The sequence below is a fragment of the Acanthopagrus latus genome, chromosome 15 (genome assembly GCF_904848185.1).
Source record: "Acanthopagrus latus isolate v.2019 chromosome 15, fAcaLat1.1, whole genome shotgun sequence".
Lineage (NCBI taxonomy): Eukaryota > Metazoa > Chordata > Actinopteri > Spariformes > Sparidae > Acanthopagrus > Acanthopagrus latus.
Window position 1 is genome coordinate 6860888 of NC_051053.1, and position 19819 is coordinate 6880706.

Genomic DNA, 19819 nt, shown 5'->3' on the forward strand with positions numbered 1-19819 from the left:
CTAACTGCACCAAAAAACATTTTTCAGAGTTGTTGTTTTTTTTCACATGAAAGTATCGTGAAATTTTACATGTGGACTTTACCTCTAATAAACCCGAATGTTTTATTATATACATATATTATATATTTTATTTATTTATTTTATAAATGACATATCTTTCCAAAATGATTCTGTGCCACCCCAGCATGGCGCTTTTTTTTAAGCTGGAGAGACTTGTCCTCATGCAAATATGCGCAGCAGCCTTTTGTTACTAAGAGCTGTTTGAGCTTTTCTTTATTGCTGGATTTAATTTGGTTTTCCACAGAATTATATTTCGATTGTTGCACAATTTACACATGCAATAGAAATAAAATAAAAAATGTGCTTATTTATTTAATAACAACAACACAACTAAACCATCAATATTGAGATCACTTCCTGAGACTTGGGTCCTGTTAGCCATATGAGCTGAGAAAAACTACTTTTGAGCAGTTTGTTCTCATACCTCAGACAAGCTTAGAGGGGCGGTGCTGCCTCCTCTCCTCCTCCCAGCTTCTGGCTCTCGCAACCGGGAAGGCTGGCCCAGAAATACTCAGAGGGGCGGGGGGCAAAGGGGGTGAGACAACGAGACAGGAAGACAGACCCAGATCGATGAGGCCGAGGTACAGAACCACCATCGAACTTCGCCGCAGCAGTTTTCTCGCTTGTTTTTTGGTCTTCTTCCCACCTTTAAGCCTCATTACGCGCACGGATCCTCTTGCTCTCCAACCCAAGAAGATGCCCAAATCCTCACCTTGCGTATCCCCATGGTCCTCCCTGTGGCTGGCATCTTTGGCTACTTTTGTGGTGCAGTCTGTGCTCTCTTCCTCCTACTCCTCTTCTGCTTCCTCCTCTACATATCAGAGACCTGCAACCAGTGGGAAGCGCCCGGGCTTCATGGAGAGGACGCTGATTCTCCTGGATGTCAACACCCGCAGTCCGATCAGAGTCCTCAACGACAACTTCCTCTCTCTGCAGCTGGACCCCTCGATCATCAAAGACGGCTGGCTGGACTTTCTGAGGTACCAAAGTGATTTTCTGCTCACCAGCGACAGCGATCTGTTTCCGCGTCCACCTCATAAATGTTTTACTGTTGTATATTACGCACGCAGCCACGTTGTCTCAGTGTGTCATGGGGTGAACCAGCACGTCTCCTCCTCACTCCCGAGTGATCCAGTGCTCCACACTGAAGAATTGCAAAAGCCCAAATGTATGAGATAATATAATAAGGAGACGTTGAGGGGGACGCTCCATTTCGGGCTTGTTTCTGTTTTCGTGTACAGCACGCACTGCCTATGTACCCTCGACCCCTCTCACTTTATAAGTTATGCAATCTAGTTTTGAGGTTTTATTATTTTTTATTTTTTTATTTTATTAAAATAAGTAAATATCAGCTTTAATTTGTGTCCAACGCCCTCCACGTTATATCCATATTTTCTAAAATGCACAGTGGAGCGAACTGACATTCATTCAGTTTTTCACCTCAAAATGTCACCACAAAGAGGGACATCATGGGTCCATAACGTGCGCCACTGGCACGCACCTCGAGCGTGGATTATGAGTCATGCCATTTTATAATTAAAACGTGGTAAGAATTTAATGCATATACTATCTTTTTTAGCACACAACACGGACACGGCCGTACAAATCACACCGTAGCCTGTTATTATAACAGATTGGGTACACATCATCCACAGAAGATGATTCAATGCGAAAACACGACATCATGTTGTGGGAGTAAATTTGACAAACCATTCACTGGCAAAATGATTTGCGCAGTCTCCTCGAAACAAAAGAAAGAGGGGCAGATTTATCATCATATTGCACATTTTAGAGTTTCGAGTTGCATCATGTCACCTCCATCACAGCTTGGTTGGCTGTTTGTTGTTCGGTCTCTTCATAATTAATAAAGACCTACTGCAGGAGGTGCCTTTACCCCCCATCTGCTGCAATTTCAGCAATAGTTTATAGGCTGAAATCACCTAAACAGCAAGCCGTGCTGTAGTGTCTGCAGGCCTGTCGGGCGTCACTTTGTGCGCCTTCCTCATTTTGTTGTGTGGAGCTCGGGCCGACTGCCACGTAGGCTGTAATGAAAAAATATGTGATAAACAGCTAAATAAATTCCCACGTGTGCTTCGTTCGTTTTTCGACACACAAAACGTTCGTGCGCACTGGATGTTAACTTTTAAAACGTCACCCATGGCCGAATTGATGCTTTAGGCAGCCCATTATTTTAATAAAGTGCGCAACTAATAACATGTCGTCACTTTCACACAGATAAATAGAGCGCATGTTATTTGTTTTTAGCAGCCTGTGGCAGCAGAAAATAAAATCAGCAGCTACAGACTGTTATTCAAAAACATCAAGATTAAAAAATAATAATAATAATTATAATATATAAAAAAAATAGAGAGTGAATCTTCTAAAAATGACCTGTTGTGTGAACACTTTCCTTCCTCGGGTAACAGTACCTGCTGTAGCGGCTCCTTCGTGAGTTCTCCACGGGGTGACAGGCGAGGCTGAGGACGCTGCTGTTTGCTGGGCCCGCTGCTGTCAAAGGGAAAAGCAGGACGGATGATTTGTGTCAGGCCTGCGGTGCTTTAACAGCCACGACAAAGTCAGGAGACCAATTGTGCATTTTTGAAAAATATAAGTATAAAGAGAGGGAGAGAGAGAGAGAGACTACAGGTGAAATAAAGCAGACCCTAATTTTACGCAATTAAGATAATGCAAATAAAAGAAAGAAAAAAAGGATGAGTGGTCGATTAATTAGCTTTTCAAAAACGGCTTCTGCTCCCCGTGAATGTGACCGCCGTTATGACTCGTAGACGCAGGGGAAAAAAACAAAAAAAACAGCAACATTTTGATAACACACAGCTGTCCGCTTCAATGTCTGACGTGACTGTCCTCGTGCCCTGTGTGTCTGCAGCTCCAAGCGGCTCGTGACCCTGGCGCGCGGCCTGTCTCCAGCCTTCCTGCGTTTCGGCGGGAAGCGGACCGACTTCCTGCAGTTCAACAACCAGAAGAACCTGGCCAAGTTCAGAGGGCCGGGGCCGGACTACTACCTGAAGAACTACGAAGACGGTGACCACGCATACCTCTCTCCCTCGCCTCCCTAAAACTGTTGTGACGCACTTTCACACGCAGGTCCTCGTCTGTCCCTGTTTTCCTTCTGTGCACGCAGCACTAAATTATTTTAAATGCAGAATCTTTCTTCAGTCCGATGCTGCGCCGTTTACTTTGTTACACAGTTTCCATTTATCTGTAACAGTAAGTACAGCACCTAGTTTAAAGGTGCACTATTAGGTATTTGACTGCCTTATTTTAAAAATAATTATTTCTTAGTTTGTATTATTACATTATTAATATTGTAAATATTACAATTCTGAGTTTGAAATTCTTCTTTAAAAACTACATGGTGCCCCTTTAAGCTAACATGGGCCCTACAATCCTGACGTTTTTTGTTTTTTGTTTTTTTTTTTAGATTAAACTGATTTAGAGAGGTGCCCCTTATATTACCCTCAATGAAACATTAGAACAACTGTTCATACAACACAATAGGCTAGAATTTTATGGCATCTCAAATTACAGCCACTACATTGAGGTAAAATTTCCTTAAAACTGTTACAACAAAACAGGAAAATCATCACCTTCATAATGTTAGGACTCTTGTATTGTTTTACTTTTAGCAAGGTGCTAGCTAATAAAAATCTAACCTAACTGGGTGTATTTAGGACCCTTAGCCTTGTTCTTGTGGCATGGTACCTGGCTTGGTTTCAGTATGTATGTGTGTGTGTGTATGTATGTATGTATGTATATGTATAAATATATGTATTTTTCTATGAAAATCGTGTTTCAATTACTTTTCCCCATTTTTATAAATGGTAAAAAATGTGTTTCAGATTAAGACAGAAATTGTTTTTTAAAAAGCCCCAAACTTAAAGGTTTCAACGGGTGATCCTGGCTTTACTTGCAATCGCATTCTAAAAAGAACTGAACAGCCAAAGGTGTTCTTAACTTGTCGTACTTTTTTCTTTTTCTTCCATCCGCGTGGGCTTGCAGATATAGTGCGCAGTGACATTGCATTAGACAAACAGAATGGCTGCAAACTGGCCAACCACCCTGACATCATGCTGGAGCTGCAGCGGGAGAAGGCGGCCACCACACAGCTTGTCTTGCTGAAGGAGCAACTGTCCAACATCTACAGCAACATCACAATAACAGGTAGGAGATCACACACACCCAAAAACAAGCCGCTTTTGGTGAGAAACAAGTTATCCTTGTTCACGTAGCAAAGTCTGGACTTGCAGGTCATGTAGGACACACAGATTCATGTAGGTGTGTTTGTGCACACACGGTTGTGCACTCAAAGGTTCAAAGCATGCCAATGGAAACCATCAGCTTTCAGAATGACAAATGTAATTTGTAAAGGAGGAATGTAGAAATGGATACAGGGGTGCAGCAGCAGAGACTAGTAAACAGAGCACTGGTGTTTTCACTGGTTAACTCAACCTGACCGCAGAAGGATCTCTGGAGTCATGATTTTGGGTGGGCTGCATTTCTTATCAGTTACTGTGATTGACTGGGATGGAAATGAGGAGCTCCAGGGGAAGAGTAAATGAGGGATTCGTCTGTCGAATTTACTGCCGTTTTTGGAATGGTCCACAAACCTGGGCTTGGCTGTGAGCATACAAACACGGAATATGTGTTAGAATGGACCAGTTAACACTTTATTTTGTAGTTTTACAGAGCTAGGAAGTCCAGATTCAAGTTATTTGGCCAGCTAAGATAAACGTGAAAATACTTTGAGGACAAAAGTAGAAAAACAATACAACAGAAAATAAAGGAAGGGATTTGAAAATGTCACTTTTATTGCTTTTACTGTGCTGTTGTACAATCATACAGAAGCAGACGTACTTCCTATCCTCTTCCGCATCTTCAAAAGACAGTGGGAGGGAAGTGTTTTTCTGGTGGGCAGGGTGTTTATCCCAAACCAGAGAACCACCCAGAAAGTGAGTCTTGAAAGCACCCCTGGAAAAATTATTGTGGACTTGGAAATTGACCAGCAAACCAGTCAAAGAGAAAACAATAATTCTGTGCTCTGTGGGAGAAGTGTTGTGGTACACAAAAAGTAATGTATTACCATTACTCATTACCCTAAAAAGTAATTCATTCAGCCAGCCAGGGTCTCCAAAGTCCTTTATCCTCATTCCGCTTAAGGGAGCGTTTGTGTGCGAGTGAGTTTTTTAAATAACATTTCATCACGTGTAGTAATTTGTTACACAATACAATGATATTGCATTACTCCACAATTTCACCTGAGATGCTTTGCCATGTAATTGCCAGTTAAAAATATAACATAAAACCTTGACTTGACTTGTCCGGCTTATTTGGTGTTTATCATTAAAGCAGTGGTTATACCTCATGAGGAGGAGTTGCTCAAATCGTGTGTTCCTCCTTTGATTCAGCACAAGCCTCCCCTTGGGAGCACTTGAAGGCGTCGTTGTGGTAAAAATGAATAGATATTAGTAAAAGTCAGTTGATTGTCTGGCACTTTATTACCCAGAACTTTTTGGCCTTTTTTAGAGTGGACTGCTGAGAGAGATGACAGGGAGTGGGAGGTCAGAGAGGGGGGACGAAATGCAGCAAAGGACCAGAGGTCGGGTATGAGCCCACGGCCGCTGCGGAGGGACACAGACTCTGTACATGAGATGCACACTCTCATAATTGCTTGATTTGTAACTTAAATGCAATTACTAGATTTAATAACAAAAATGTGTTACATTACTGAGTTACAGATGAATGCAATGTAATTACAGTCCTCCAACACTGTGTGGGATTAAAAGTCATACTCACAAAACCCTTTAAATCATTAAAAGTTTAGATACAGGGATATTCTCTGCAAATCCAGAGAAAATTTAAATAGTTGGCCATGTGTTCAGAAAAGACATTGATAAATTGCATAAAACAAAGAATCCAAATCGAGCTCTAGTGAACCCATTTAAATGTGTCACTAATATATGGGTCATTATACTCACAGAGCCAGCAGCCTCGCATGAGTGCATCTGCAATGTGTTTTCCATGTTTTCAGAAGGTCCTGCATCCCTGGAACAGTGTGTTGTTGTATGAGTGACGGATGTGAACAACATGCATCAGCTGCGTATTTTCAGATAGTCTCTAGTGCAACAGTCAAAACATGGCCTTGTTGCATTTATCAAAGTAGGCAAATACGCAGGAGAGGACCTGTTCATGTGAGGAATTCACAAGTTCATTTCAGGAGTCATGTAGTAAACAGCAGCACCCCTTTTTAGTGGTGCAACTGTGCTAAAAGGCACTATGGCCCTTGCCATCTTTAAATCTGTTGCCACAAAGACCATGTGTGTTCTATGTAGACCCAACATTTTCAAATGGCTACTTTAGTCCCTGCAGTTTTGATCCCTCAAAAATACTTTTGATCACCAAGATGAAACCAAGCCACATATTATGTCATAAAAACTCGGTTTAGTGTCCTACATACACCCAGTGTCTTTACATGAAAGATTATAATCCTGGACCAACGAAAGAAACTCTGGTTAGATATTATCTGTGCTTATTGGGCTTTTAAACATTTCATGGAGACAGCAGATGCCATTTATCACCAACCCAAAGCCCTGATATTTGAAGACCTGGGAATGAGATTACAAAATCAGCTGTTTTTCCTGAGAATCTCTTATACCACTTCTATTACAAATTGTATTGAGCTTTAGTGAGAATTATTTCATCAACCATTAGACTAGAGAGATTTTGATATTTTCTTGGTAATTAAACAGTAATTACAGTTTTGCCCAGCTATGTCACCATCATTCTATTCTCTGTATTGTTGTTTTTTTGGAAACAAATACTTTTAAAAAATCAAACCATGGTCAAAACAACTAGCCTCTGCCTTGCACATGTGGTTTGGTGCTAATGTACCTCAAAATGATGACCACATTTCCCATTTACCCTGCCACTTCCTGTTACAAGAGGGATGTAACCACTGCTCACTTTGTTCAGCTGCAGCACGGCGCCTCAAAGAGGCGTTGAGTCCTCTCTGTTTGTCAAAAAAACCCATGGTAATCATTTAGTGATGATGAAATATGAATCGCTCCTTTAAGCTCATTCTTATGTTGTTCACACTGTAATATCTCTGGTCAAATGCCTGAAAATCTAATGTTTCTATGGGCATATGATGAAAAGAAAGTTGAATGTAAGTTGAACATTTTGATGTAGGTGGATAACATTTAGTGGTGATTCATTACTAACATAGAAACCCTATGTTAGTAATGAATCACCACTAAATTTTATCCATATGTATTTATTGTGTGATGGTTCCTATTAAGGGGTAGAAGTGGAGCTGAGACAGACAGTAGTTCGTGCTGTTTTTGAGTAGGTGCCATACTGTAGTTGTTTTATGACTTCTCTCAGGAACTCTAATTCTTCCAAGTATAGACACAAGCTGCAGGTTTTTGCCCTGGGAAATGTTGTTCAAAAGTCTGTAGTCTAGAGTGTGATAACATACTTTGACTGTTTTCATGGGCACCAGAATAAGCATTGATGATGCACCAAATAGCCCTGAAAGTGTGAACATGTTAACAATACAGCGTAATTATTACCTGCAGCTGAACTCCAAGCATGTTGTGTAAACTAGAATCAGGCAAAGACCTCTCATCTCTGTGGTGGAGAGTAACAGGGGAACATAGGCACTATGGATGTGTTTAAATATGGTCTGGTGAAATCAGCCAAGGGTCATTGTGTTTATGTGTGTGAGAGAGTGTGTGTGTGTCTGAAGGCAGGTGGTGTTTTAAGGACCTTTAACAGTCCTCCTCCATCCTTTTCCACTCACCACTGTCTGACTTTTGACCCAAGCTTGTTAGAGCTATCAATAATGGGGCCACTATGATCCTACACATACATGTGCATGCACACACACACATCCAGCCAGGGAATTGAGTTGAGAAAATACCCTGAGCTCAGACAAGGTCACAGTCAGCGTCATCTCATGTGCTGCAAGAGTGTATTCCTCCATCAGGGATCACGTCTTCATTTCTCTCCTCTGTTCTTTCTTCTCCACAACTTAACACCTCTCCCTCATTCTCTCTCTCATGTTTACTGTTAGTTTAGCTGTGTATATTGTGACTTCATGTGAAAGTGCTATGTTTATTTGACACCTCAGAGAATGAGGCAGTCTATCCGTTCAACTTGTGACCTCAAAGGCCTTGTCCGTGTGTTTAAGGATCAAAGAATAAACACTACTCCATTTACGAATTCCTATACTATGTTATTCTTGTCTTCTAAGGCTGGCCGATCAATATTTGCGAACACGGACGAGAAGAAAATCTTCCCAAAACAGGGGAACTGGAGAATCAAGAGTCAAACCTAGGATGTTTTCAGTTATAAGGTCTGCAGCTGCTTGTGAGGCAGCAAATAGGAACCTTGTTTTGCTATTTTTTTGCCAGTATCAAGGAATTTTCTTTCAGTGTTTTCTTTGATTTTTTTAAGACATAGGGAGCATTGTGCACACATGAAAATGATACACGATTTGATCAGTTTGAGCAAAATACTCTGTTTCTGTGTCTGTTTAGTGTCTAGCTGTAAATGGTCACACTACAGAGAAGCTGCACTTGAGAGTTATACCATTGGTTCTCAACCAGGGGGTAGGGGCCCCAACGGGGACTAAGAGTTAGGTTCCAGGGGTCACAAGATGGTTTGTGGGAAAAAAAATAGAATGTCATATTTTAGATGGAGGATTGTTTTTACATCACATTGAATGTACCAGTGATATAAATTGCCAGTGCCAGTGCTGGGTGAAGGGGGCTTGTCATGAACACCAACCTGATTTCTCTGGGGGCTCGCAACAAGGTTGAAAACCAGATGGAGAGGCTACGTAGGACATTTCCTGATAATCTAGGTGGGATAGATGCAGGATTTTAACACAGGACAGAGCCCGTTTCATAGATAGAAAAACCGAATTGTAAATAATTCTATGAAGTGAAAGGGTCAGGCAACGATCTGAAGTCTAAAATTGATGGTTGTTATGGGTATCATTCCCATTGTTCTTGAAGATGGGGCTATTATAATGCTTGCTATGGTCTACAGTGACTTAGTGTAGAATTAATATAGGTTAAGATGGTCCAACGGTCACTGTTAACGGTGAAATATATTGAGATTTCCATTCATGACTTTTCATTTAAAAATCTTACTGTATTGTCTTTTATTCCTAAGGAATTATGCTTGCGAATGTAACTGTACCAGTACTTTAAATACTGGATTCATCCCCTGACTTTGAGTTTTTAGCGAATATATTTGAAGTGAAACAAAGCTATCCACAAGATGAGTCAAAAGTTGGCTTCATGACCGTGCAGATGGCATGTATCCTGACATCATGATTGGGACTGCTCTCTTTTTCTCTTTCTTAGTCTGATCTCACACATGGAGGATCAAGTGACACAAATGTTAACAGTGTCTAATCCGTTGTTAGGATTAAGTAAAGTTGCTGAGAGTACATCAGACACTAATACCTGATCCCCTTTCTTTGAACTGACACAGGGGTGCAGCAGTCAGTACCAGAAGCCTCTCATGGACAGATGCAGGGCTCCACTGAAAGGAAACATGAGAAGAGCGACAATATAGAAAAGTGTGAAGCAATACTAATGTAAACCTGCTTTCATAGCAAACTTGGAAGTCTGACAGAGCATGGCCATTATTTTCAGCTGAGGTAGTGCCTCCGTGACTCTGAGCAGCTGCACAAGCTATGTTGCACAGCAGGGCACACTGTACTGATTTTCTACCACGTTTTCAAGCCAAGTTGAACTAAATTGAACTTTGACCCCAAACGTACTGACCTCCTCAGTGCATGTTCTATCATTGATAGAAGGTGGCTCAGATGTTTGAATCTGTGCACCCCACTGAGTTGACTCATTTGTCTGGCATCACGACATGAAACAGCGGCTTCTTGTTTGGAAAAGCAGACAGTCAGATGAGTGCTGCAGGAGACTAATGATTAGTCAATCAGTGCCACAAGCGGGGCTAACGCTGTTTTCAAGCTGTTGTTAAGCTGTGCGTGGGACCATGGAGAAACAAAAACAACATTTGTAACAGATCTGCCCTTACATATTAAGTATGTCTTCTCAATATCGGCTAACGTCATAGTTTGTTTTTACTTTACTCCACTCTTAAAACCCAGACAAAACCAGTATGTTGGCATGGCAATGCATCATTGTTGACTGAAAATGTGGTCAGATTCAGGCCCATACATTTGTTTCCAATTATTGGCAAGGACATTGAATGGCGGCAGTGTCAGACTGAAGATGGAGATGGTGTGTAATGAGTTTACAGTTCTGTCTAGTAACAGGCAAGGTGGTACCTTTATGTTGGACAGATCTGCAGCTCACATTGGACAGTGGATGGGCATGTAGCATTCAGTCTGACCTTAATGCAGAAAACTGGAATTTCTGTTGCCTAACCTGAACCATACCTTAAAAACAGTTTGTAAGCCATGTCCACAGGCTTTTTTTTTTTTTACAGCTCAACCATGTTGCCATATGCAGATGTTGTGTAAAGGTAGAATTTAAATAAATGATGTCACTGGATATTGTCTCTGAATGTTAGCTTTGAAAAATCTTTCTGGTTGATGTTCTTGAGTTGCATTAGAAATTAGGGATGGAAGAAAACTTGATTTTGTGCATCTTCAAACTATTTTCCCACCCAGATTTACATAAAAATATATTAATTAGTCAGGCAGACATATCAAATAAGGTAGTGATTCCAAGTTTTAAAAAATAATACTGCGATTGTTTAAATTCCTTAAAGGTTTTAGCAACACAGTTAGCATCTTTAGAGGATGGATAATGCTTTTTGGGCTCCACTTCATTCTTTACTTTCTAAAAACTGCAGTATGTGCACTTCTATATTTGACATGAAACATAAGAGCACACATTTCAATATTTTATCATTGATTTGGCTTAGTGTTCATAGCAGAATTGCAATGTGAAAAATTCTTACTGTAATACTGGATTAGACAGCAATTAAGTTTAATTTCTTGAAAAAAAAAGAGCATGAGTCATTAAACATGACATGCAAGGACAGCAGGAGGTTAAAATCTGGAAAGACAAATATTAGGAGCAGGCACTGAAAGGGGAATTTACTGAACATCTGTGAATGGCTTGAAAGTGTTTTCATCAAAACAAAGTGGCACAGCTGTCTACAGTCAGAGGGCCTCCAGTTATAACTTTCTGTTTTTACTCATTTGAAAATCCAAACATATTTTCTTGCAGCAGTGGGAAACATGCTCCATCCTTCCTATTAGTTCTGCTATATGACCCCTCCCAATCTGTAATCCACTCTTTCCTTAATCATGAAACATCTTTAGCAAGGACAGAGTAGAACTGTTTCTCTAATGCCTGCCTTATCTTTTTGTTTAAAATTTCCCAAGTGAATGTGCACGCACACACACACACACACAGACACACGCACACACACACGCACACACAAGCTTGAATTGAAATGGATTCAGTTTTTGTTTTTTCCTCAGTACCAGGTCCGTCTCCAGCTCACTGCAAAATGCAGATTTAAGGGGTTACTCCTGCCAAGTTTCACACTGTCAAACCACAGTGCAGCCAGTTGCCATGACGGTTGGGGAAAGAATATAATCTGCTTTGATTTTTTGATATCCATAATGATATCATTATCTGAGCAGTCATTGTTGATCTTGGAAAGAGCAGGGGTAAAACAAAGCACATTGAAGTTTGTGTATATGTTTTTACACATTATGATTGCCCAGCTGTTTCCTTTATTGAACTCTTTAAATGCAGAGACCTGGAACCTTGCTGTCTTGTACTGCCAGCAGTTGAGAGAAGTCGACACTCATCAGTTTGCTGTAAGCAGAGTACCTGTGTTGTTTTTCTTTTACAAATACATCAAACTGTGGAACAGCACAGTTCCAACAATCAGCTACTCAACACAGATTACTCTCTCTCTAACATGTCCACACTGTTAGGTGAAGTCACAAGTATATCTTTCTTTAAGGAAGAAATGTTTGCCATATATTAATAGATTAAGTGTTTCTTTTGAGGAGAGAGTTTTGCATTAGTCTTTCACCTCACAAATTCGTAATGAAATGGCTTTTAACCATTTCTTTGCCGTTGTAGTTATCGTTTAGAATTGATGTTATTACCCAAGAATGAGCCATTCATATCAGTGAGAGAAGGGCCCATACAATGTTGCACTACCATGTTTCTTCAGAAGGCCAGAATGGGAAACACTGGCTCTAGCCTTTTACCATTACTGGAAATGTGTATATAAAAAAAATTATCCTAGCACATTCTGCCCTAAGTGAATTCATAGCTGTTGTTGAATTATTTTCCTCAAGCAGAAGCTTTGTAAGTGCTTCTGGCATTAATATATTAGACACTGAATTATTCATTTAGTTTTAAGGGAAAAGTGCGCCTGGATATGACCCATAACTGCCCCTATTAGCTGAAAAATATAATGGCTTCACATCATATATTATTGCATAGTCTAAGTTACGATTTAATGAAATTATCACTGAAAGTAAACACTTAACACACTTTTCCAAGGAAATATCCAGATGCCAGGAAAAAATGCTGTTTTGTAACCTCAAAATAATCCTACCTGAGAGTAACAGGAACATAAACTCATGATAGTTCTCTCTTATTTACACTAATTGTATGCATATAAAGTAGCCAAAAACAACTGGAATTTTGCCCATACAAAGGGCAAAATGCATTAAACTATATTAACTTGCAGAATTTTCATATTTTTTGTCTGTATTTTGTGTCAACTCATTGGCTACATGATACATCAATCATTTTATGTCTGCCATGCAAGTGGCTCAGGAAAGAGGGAAAAGAGGAGAGAGTGGGTCTCCTTTCTGTCCTGTCACCCGTCGGCTGTATCAGGCCACAGGACAGGCATATAAGCTCCTGTTCAAAGGAGATGTCAATCAAAAGATCAGCGTTTAGCAGCCATCTTAGGTATCTTGCAACTTGCAGTTTTGACTTGAAATATTGGAGATTTTGGACAGATAAAAGTATGAAAAAGCTATGCGATTGCAGTTTGTTGGTATTTGCCATTTTTGCATGGAACGCTCTGCTGAATTTTATTTAATGGATGTTTGGGTAAAAAAAGAAGCAAGCTTTTGTTGGCTATTGATACACTACTGAAAGAGACAGATTCATCATTGATGACAAAACTTCATAAAAGCTTGTTTCTCGGCTAGCTTGTTTATTGATCGTACTTTGCTGATGCGGTTTTAACTTGTAATGGTTTGCATGAACCGAATCACAAGAATCTAAGCTTTCTAACGATGAGATGTTAGCCTATTCACTTAGCTGTGTCTGTATTGTTTGGTAACTACCCAGTGGCCTGTGGGTGGGTGGGGAATGTAATAGGTTGACAGGGAGCATCTCCAGTCTGTCTTTCCTCATCTGTCATTGAATATGCTGTAGCAAGTGAGAGACATACATACAGACAGCAAGAGACTCCTTCCATTTTAGTTAGACAATTTACATAAAGGGAAAGGGAACATGACGTATGAGATATAATGTTTTCTGGTCAGATGTTAACAGGGATTGCTAGTGTCAACATTATCTTAGTAAACTGAGCTACAGTATAAAGGAATCCATGAAAACACAACTTTAAATCAGGATGAGTCAGGTTTCCTTTTGCAAATTGGCTTTCATGGCTCTCTTGATGTCAACAGTCCACACGCTGATGATTTATTTAAACCAGACAAGGTGTGTCATGAAAATTTCCAACAATTCTGCTGGCATAAACCAGGCAGAGCAAATTGAAAATTTTGGCATGTAGTGATTGGCATTCAACACCAAAGAATGTCTGAGTCCGACCCCTAGAGCCAACTAGCTGCTGCACAAATCCACGTTCGAATAAAATGAAAAAGATTCTTACATCACCAACATGATTAATACATGTAAACATCAATTCATTAATAATTCAATCATTTGAATAGTTGCACATATTTTCTCAAATCAGCCTACTGGCTGTATTCTCACATAGTGATATCTTAGACATACTCATTTGTTTTTAGTTTTTTTCCTAAACCATCTGCAACTAAACCACCATGCTGCAAAGTTTTAGTGTCCCACATTTGTGTTTTTTAAGGATTCAGTTAGTTGCATTTGTCCTCTTGGCCACCATGTGCATCTTTTTAGTACAGTTGTATTGAATGTCATGTTCCTTTTCAAGTGTGTCTTTAACAAGATCATTATTTAAATAACTTTTATTATTAAACCACTCAAGTTCATGTACACTGCAAAAAGGGTTGGACCCAGAATGAATCCCTGCAGCACACCCCTGTAATTGTAACAGTAGTATTTTCAAACAAAGATGCTCTTGGTTTTTTTGTATGAATCTATTGAATCTTTTTTCAATCTTAACTGCCAGTTTAAAGTATCAGCATTGATGTAAGTGCAGCGTTGCAAAGTCTTGATTGCCCTATTGCCTGCTTTTTTCCCTTACTTTTTCCACATGGCCTGCACAGATCCCTAAGTGTCTGTTTTTCTTTGATCGGAAGAATACCTAGACTGTTTAAATCATGGATGAACATGTAATTCCATGTGTTCGCAATATGCTCTGAGACAAGTGCCAGCAACCTGCAAACGAATGTCATTTTAATTGCCTGATGCATGGAAAATATTTGAAAGAAGTCCTTCCCCTCCAATGATTGTTTGGCATGACATCCAACCTCTGCATATTTCCCCAGAACACTAGAAAACATACGTTTTGTGTCAAATTTCAAATCATGGCACTGTGTTCTTGACTGCTCTACACCAGCTTGTACCAATGGGATGGACCTGTAGGAGGAATGCTGGTACCTCCCGAGTGTGTGTGTGTGTGTGTCTGTCAGCTCAGTTTGTGTCGAGATGAAGTTGTTATCCTGAGGGGAAACATACGTCCCTCATTACCAGCGAGACACATTTTATTTCCTTAATTTGACTCTCAGGCTGTCATCCGTTATTTATGAGACTGCCCTTTGTGTGTGTTAGTGTGCATGTGTGTATTCATTGTGTGTAAAGTTTCTACTGCATGTTGAGGCTAGTGAAAGGCTAGAAAGCTGCTAACACTGTTTAGAGAGGTGATTTGACCTGGTGTTGAAGAATGTTTCCTCTTTCAACTGCATGCACTGGAATTTAACACACTCATTAGCGTCACATAAATGTTTGTGGCATTACTGCATGCGTGTGGGTGTGTGTGTTCAAGGAAAGAGACTCCTTTTCCTTGTAGTGTGAAAATATGCCTCATTATTAAAGATCAACGGAGTTAAGTACATTTTGAGCATAAATAGAATAACTAAAATCTTTCATATCTTCATATATAACCTTATAACCTGGTCTCTTAGATAATAATTATTTTCAATAGTCATCAGCAACAGTAAATCTGTTTTGCAAGAAATAAGGTGTTGCACAAATTACACTTTAAGTAAATGTGCATTTGATAATAAAGCACTAACCAGCTTCTAAGTATAACATGATTGAGACATATGCTTTGTATCCTGCCTATTTTCTCCACCATAATCTGTTCTTCATTTAGTTTATATCCAGTATGGTAGCCTCCCTTGCGTTAGAGTTATTCTTTTCTTTCTCCTATTTCAAGTTATTTCCCTGAATGTGTAAGTTTGCTTACTTAACAGACAAAATGCCCGCCAGTGTTCATACTCAACGCACAAGGGAAAAATAAGAGTTTGGCACATATCTCTTCAGGCCACTTGTGAATTTTATTTAATTCTTCTTTTTTTCACTTGGAGCATGTGGCTGGTGGAGTTGTATAGGATCTTGTCAGGAGCCATCTATCACTCCATGGTGTCCTGCTGAGTTGGAGATTCACAGTGCAGCTCTCAACTCTCACCCCTCAGAATGAGAAAACAAGAGCGAGAGGGAACAGAGTTTGATGAAGAGAGAGGGAGGGAAAGGGGGATGGAAGGAGAAAGCAATTAAATAACAGCAACACGCAGATGGGGAAAAGAGGAGATCGGGTGAAAAGAGAGAAAAACAAACTACAAACATAAATGAAACATTGTTCCTCATATGAGACCAAAAAGGGTGTTTCCAGTTTGTCTCCGAATTAATCTTTTTACCATCCCAGCAAGCTCTGACAGTTTAGGCCTGTGGACCTGGCCGCCACCTGTGGTGTAAAACCGTGCCTTCAAGGTTGAGCAAACCCGTCAGGGCTTAGTATCTTTACATTTGTTAGACTCTCCAACAACCACAGAGCACAAATTACATCTTGTCAGCTCTCTTAAGAAAACATGTTTAATAAAGAGGGTGTTTCCAAAGACCTTTCACAAGTTTCTATAACTTCTTTGTGTAAATCTATGGTTTGCTGTGACACTAGCAGATGGAAACAAAACACTGTATGATTCATATTGTGTCTTTGACCTAAAAAAAAAATGCATATTTCTAAATAGTAAATATATTTAAATAGATTTTCTCAATATAACTGTTATATGTAGTTATATTTCAACAGATACAAAATAATTCTCAGTTCCATCTTTATCAAATCTACTATCCGATTTGGACCATGAAACTGTATTTAACAGTTTTCACATGGGTCTCTGTTAAATTGTCAAAGAAAAAAGGACAATAATTGATAAAACATGTTTTCCTTGTTGAAAGTTTGAGAAAGAGACTAAAGCTCTACCTGCTCCAGAGACTTCACTCCTGGCTGTGAATGACCTCTGACCCTCACTTGAAACGAGAACATGTATGTGCCCCAGAGGGATATTCTTTATATTCTGTGAAGGATGGTGTCTGAAGAGCTCTGAAAACATCCCTCTGTTACGTGTTAAAAACAAATGAAAGTCAAGCTTTTTTTAATGGTATTTGTTAACAGGACACATATAACTTTACAAGAGACATGTTTCTAGACTAGTTAAAATCATTCAGGATATCAGTGAGGCGAGGATGGGTGACAGATAGGAAAGAGTGACTGACATGAGTGATTTTGAACTTTTTTGTTCTTTCCCAAAGCTGCATTTTAGCTCAAATTAAAGAAAATAACTTTTTCCTCCACTATAACTAAAATTGAAATCAACAGTTGATAAATTTCTAGCAAATAAATAGACCTGATATTGCTTTCTTTTTGAGTTTTAACACAACTTGGCCTTTCCAAAGTTAGGGAAAAGAAAATGTAAAACATTTTTATATTATAACAAAATGTTCATCTTATTACAAATTACAAAACTTATCACATTATAAAAACAAACCTGTCTCATTATAACAGTCTGTTTTTTAATATTTTAATGTAATGTTTCCTGTCATAACAATATAAATTATCATGTCACAACATTAAACGTTTGATGTCATAACAAGACATTAAGCCTCATCTTGTTGCCACAACAAACTTAAATGCACTATGATATAAAACTGATGAGTCTTTCTTTTTCCTCCGTGGCAGCAATGATCAGCTAATGATCAGTAAGCATTATTCAGTGCATCAAATGCAACATCACGCACAGCAAGCACCTGTGAGAAAAGTTGCATAAGTAAATTCTGCAAAGGGAGAAGAAACTGCTTTAACAGCACATATTAAGATCGTGAATTGTCTGTTTTGCTTGCAAGGGCCAGATATCCTGTTTTCTTTGAGAGACTTCAACCCTACAGGTGCCCAGCTACCTTCCAAAACATTGATTCAGTGCAGACTTTGTCACAAACAGCCAAATAACAAACCATGGTATCCTAACAACATAATCCAAAGATCCAGGACTTCAAAGCAGAAAGCAGAACATCTTCTCCATTTCTGTTTGTTGTCAAAGAAACTGATTACTGAACAGCTTTAGGTTGTAATGGATTACAGTGTGGCTTTTTGTTTACACTTGTTTTTAGTTGTAAACTGACGAGAGTGAAGCATGATGTGTTTTTCGGTCAGACAGAGCCTTGAAAAAGTCTTTAAGTCAGAACCCACATCTCTGTCAGAGTCTGGATGCTTGTTTGTTTGTAGGTCTTAGAAAATATGCTAGAAACTTGGAGGGAAACATATGGAAGCCAGTTTAGGCTTGGCTGTTAGAAGGCTAACCTACTTTTACTGAAACCAACAATAGATAGCAGTTTGGCTACATCTTAAGATCAGTCACCTCAGAAAAGTTTATTGCTCATTAGAGGGGTAATGGAAGCATAATGTTAGATGTGTGACCAAATTGTTTTCATTCTCATTTGCCAAAGTCTGTCTTTGTTTCTGTTTTTGTTAATTGGCTTAAGTATCCAGTAATTGGTGCCTTGGGTTTTTATTTGGACTTTTTATTAGATGCCGGCTGATGTATGGTTGCAAGATGACAGGGGAAAAACGTAAACTATTTTATGGGCTTTCATCACTTAAGCAGTGCAACACTTTTAGACATATTTTCTGTGTCTTCACGGTAATATAGAGCTGTTTATGTGCCGTAAAGAAATAAGGGAAGAAGAAAAATGAAAGAAAAGTGATGGAATAAATAAAGACAGACCAGGACTGGACTGGGTCTCATTGGTGGAGGCACTTTATCTCTGGTTGCTCTCCAAGCCCTTTTACTCAGACGCTGTTTGATTCTGAGGGAACTCACAGCGCTGTGTTATTGAAGGAATTTTATGAGTCCATAACTGTGTAATGAAATTTGCCTCAGTCAGGGGAGTGAAGCACAGAAAGAAAAAGTGGAATTGAATTTTCGATGGTATTTTGCTCAGACCTTTATTCCCTTAGGGAGCGTACAAGACTGCTCGCAGTGGCCCAGGCAAGAGGAGGCCAAGTGAAACCTTTCTCTGAGGTTTTGAACCTCTGCTGTGACTGGCAGCAGCCAACACCTCTAACCATGAGCAGATGTTTGGCTGGCTCAGCTTGGCCTGGTCCTTCCCCTGGCAGAGTAGGAAACCCGGGGTCTGATGCAGCGACTCTGCCCCACTGGCACTGCTAATATGACTCTTTGTCACATACACCGATCAGATCAACAGGTGAAGTGAAAAACATTGACAAACTTACAATGCTATGCTCTGTTGAGAAACTGGAGCCAGGGCATTGATGTGGTACCACTTGACAAGCATCATCTACCCAAATACAGTTGTAGACCAAGTACACCTCCCCATGACAAAGGAACTCCCTGATAGCACACTGCAACAAACTGCTCACAAATGGCCAGATCATCGGGACAAAGAGCTCAAGGTGACAACCTTGTTTTTAAATGGTGCTGATCAGATTGAACATCAGTGGAATGTGCCCAAACAATATGCAGGCCCCACTCAGTAATGACTGACTCTGGCCCATGGAGGCTTGGACACAGGCTGTTTGGTGATGTCTGCTTGTGTCTGGCCTCAGGGTGTTGACGGTAGATTCAGTTAGTCCTTTGGGTTGCCAGGTTGGGTCTCCAAGGATTTGAGTTGTTTCTGTTACATTCCCAGCAGAATATTGCATTGTAATGAGATGATAAACATTTTTTACTTCACCTGATTAAGTGATATGGTGTTGTGTCTGGTTGGTATACATTATATGCCATTTTACTAGTTACATGTAGAGTTTAGATTCTCTGCCCGAGCCCGGGTTGATATTTCCTGCCACTGTCCTCAGGCCGATGTCTGTCCAGGCTGGGCCCTTGATCAAGCATTTGTGTGTGGTTTTTTTTTTGGTCTTACACGTGACTTGTTGCATCTGTGATATCACTCCCCGAGACGCAAGAAGAAAGCAAAAATCGTTATAACAGCCCACGTATTAAAAAAAATTTGGGTTTAAATCGGACTCGGGCTCATAATTACAGTTAATGTGTTAGGCCGGGCTGGGCTCAGACACA

General features: G+C 39.9%; 1 protein-coding gene across 1 annotated transcript in view; it reads left to right on the forward strand.

The window, feature by feature from the left end:
• Positions 1 to 265: 265 nt before the first annotated feature.
• hpse2 (heparanase 2) overlaps positions 266 to 19819 on the forward strand; it is a 61240-nt gene continuing 41686 nt past the window's right edge. Inside the window, exons 1-3 of the mRNA XM_037123958.1 lie at positions 266 to 1040; positions 2948 to 3102; positions 4081 to 4242. Coding sequence (XP_036979853.1) covers positions 631 to 1040; positions 2948 to 3102; positions 4081 to 4242 — 727 coding nt within the window. The 5' untranslated portion in view covers positions 266 to 630. The remainder of the gene's footprint in view (positions 1041 to 2947; positions 3103 to 4080; positions 4243 to 19819) is intronic.